A 2,790-nucleotide genomic window follows, 5' to 3' on the forward strand; every position below is an offset into this window, starting at 1 on the left:
GCCCCGCAGTCGTCTCGGAGCCAGGCCCGACGGCCGCAGGTGCAGCCCCCTTTGTTCTCCCCCAGGTGCGTGCGGGGTGGGCGCCGCCAGGCTTTACGCGGGTCCAGCGGGCTCGACCGCCCCCGCCCCGCACGCGCCTCTCACCTTCTCCAGCCCCGCCTTACGCATGTTTGCTTCGTCCTTCAGGGCCCCAGCAAGTCCAGCCCCGTCCAGGTGTGGCCTGGCGACGTCTGCGGGCAAAGGAGCGGCATCCGGAACCTGGGCCTGGCCCCAGGGCAGCCTCTGGGGAGCCTCAGGCTTGGCCCTGCCCTGGGGTGGCAGTCCGCCCCCTCTCGGCTGGCCACCCACCCTGCCCAGGTACCCCTGCTTTGGCATCACCAGGGATCAGATTCTCCTGACCCACACCCCTGCGCCCGCCCATCGCCCTCAGCCCCTGGGGGTCCCCTGGCCAGCATGGTCCAGCCGCAGACAGCCAAGGCCGAGAGCAGCGCAACAGCAGCAGCAGCGTCCGCAAACGCGCAGATGGATGACGTGATCGACACCCTGACCTCCCTGCGCCTCACCAACTCTGCGCTGCGACGGGAGGCCTCCACCCTGCGGGCGGAGAAGGCCAACCTCACCAACATGCTGGACAGTGTGATGGCCGAGCTGACGGTGCTGCGCACCAGGGCGCGCATCCCCGGCGCCCTGCAGATCACCCCGCCGGTCTCTGCCATTTCCTCCAACGGGACTCGGCCGATGACCACACCGCCAACCTCTCTGCCCGAGCCCTTTTCCGGAGACCCTGGCCAGTTGGCGGGGTTCTTGATGCAAATGGACAGGTTCATGATCTTCCAGGCCTCCCGTTTTCCGGGCGAGGCCGAGCGGGTGGCCTTCCTAGTGTCCCGACTGACTGGGGAGGCAGAGCAGTGGGCCATCCCCCACATGCAGCCCGACAGCCCCCTGCGAAATAATTATCAGGGCTTCCTGGCAGAACTGCGGAGAACCTACAAGTCTCCACTGCGGCATGCGCGGCGCGCCCAGATCCGGAAGACTTCCGCCACTAACAGGGCAGGGCGGGAAAGGCAGATGCTGGGCCGCCAGCGCGCAGGCTCCAGCACAGCATCCTGCCCGGTGCATCCAGCCTCAAGCGGGACTAGTCCCGCTCCGGCCCTGCCCACCCGAGCTCGGAACCTTTAAGAGCAAGCCAGCACTGTGTTAGCGTCTCTAGCCATCCAGGCAGCACAGGTCTTTGCAGTGTAGAAGAGAGGCCGGTAGCCAACATGACCCCCGTTTGAAGAAGTCCCTTCCAGCCTGTTCAGACACCATACACAAGGAGATCCTTCTCTCTGGGATGCCCTGGTGACCACTTACTGTGCTTCCTGGTGTCGTCAAGTGCTGACTTTGTACCTGCAGCTCACGCATGCTCCCTCTCCCTTGCTTGCAACCCCAGCTGTTCAAATGACTTCAACTGCTGCCCAGGCTCTGGGACCCACAGCGCACTTTCCATAGTTGGGCTGTCCCACCCCCTGCAAGCTTGATTCTGTTAGTGGACACTCCTATTCCACCCCCTGCAGACTCTCCTTTGGTTGCTCTGTTCTCACTCATGAGCTCTGGACAGAAAGCCATGTGAACCAGGCTGGTGGCACCTGTGTACCCCGAGGGCAGGTCTGGCTTCCTGTCCATGGATGCCCACCAGCTAGGCCAGGGCGCAGTGTCGCAGACAGGGGTCTCCTTCCTGCTAGGAGAGTAGTTGTGGCATTTCTGAGGGCAGGTTTCACTCTGCAGCCTGTGTGCCCATTGCTGTCCTTGGGAAGTGTGGTATCACAACTAAAGGGAGGATGAGGATGTTGCTCCCGTGTGGTTGGCTCTAGCTGCTTCTGTTCTGCCCACACCAGGAACTGGGGATCTGGAACTTGCCTGCTAAATAAAATAAGGTCATGGTGGACCCTGGACCACTGGGTGGTTGCATCAGGCTGCCACAGGCCACAGATTCACACACATCCATAAGAGCTACAACAGCCAGGAGATAGATGCTAGGGCTTGCTGTGCTCCCCTGGGTGTTCGTCACCCCCACTGAGTAGTAGGCCTTGAGACCTGTTCTGTTCCTGTTCAGGTGCCAAGTGGCCTTGACCCTTTCAGCCACCCACCCCATCTCTGGGTCTCCAGTCATGTAGCGTGGCCTCCCTGTCAGATGGGAGATGATGTCCACCCATCAGGTGTCCAGCCTTTGTCCAAGAAGTAGACTCCCTCATAAAAGGGGACTTGACCGCTCTGGGAAACACTGCTAAGCACTTAAGGCTGGGTAGGGGTGTCAGCCTCTGTCAACCCCAGCTAGGGTTCTGATAGCATTTGTAAAGGCAAAGAGCTGCGGATGACCCTGGCCTACTGTGACAGTGCAGAGTTGTCATGTGTCCTGATTCTGAGGGACAAAGCTGTACCTCTGGTGGACTGCCTTGTGCTTCCTCGCCTAGACCTTGTGGTTTCTGGGACCCGGCCAAGTGCTTCGACTGTGGTGCTCCCGCTGTATCACAATGCCAAATGAACTGCACTTCTGTGACCACCTGGACCACAAGGAGATGAGGGGCTCTGGATCCGTCTGCCCCTGAGTGGTCCTGGCATGATTGCAGGTGGATAGCCTCTGCGCCCACCCAGTGACATGTGTCTTGGGGTCCTGGGGATTGAGTCCTAGGACCCAGCCACTTTTGAGAGTTTTGATGATGCTAGAAAAGTGACTGTGATTCTGAAGCATCCACTGCCCTGCAAGGCCAAGAGTACTCAGTGGGTGCTGGGGTTCGCGGACCACGGCCA

General features: G+C 60.8%; 1 protein-coding gene across 1 annotated transcript; it reads left to right on the forward strand.

The window, feature by feature from the left end:
* Positions 1 to 152: 152 nt before the first annotated feature.
* On the forward strand, positions 153 to 1,934 carry RTL6 (retrotransposon Gag like 6). The gene has a single exon (XM_006150658.3). It carries the CDS (start codon positions 454 to 456, stop codon positions 1,177 to 1,179), a length of 726 nt encoding a protein of 241 aa, XP_006150720.1. The 5' UTR covers positions 153 to 453; the 3' UTR covers positions 1,180 to 1,934.
* The last annotated feature ends 856 nt before the right edge of the window (positions 1,935 to 2,790 follow it).

This window comes from Tupaia chinensis, unplaced genomic scaffold, assembly GCF_000334495.1.
Source record: "Tupaia chinensis unplaced genomic scaffold, TupChi_1.0 Scaffold000294_1, whole genome shotgun sequence".
NCBI classification, from domain to species: Eukaryota; Metazoa; Chordata; class Mammalia; order Scandentia; family Tupaiidae; genus Tupaia; species Tupaia belangeri.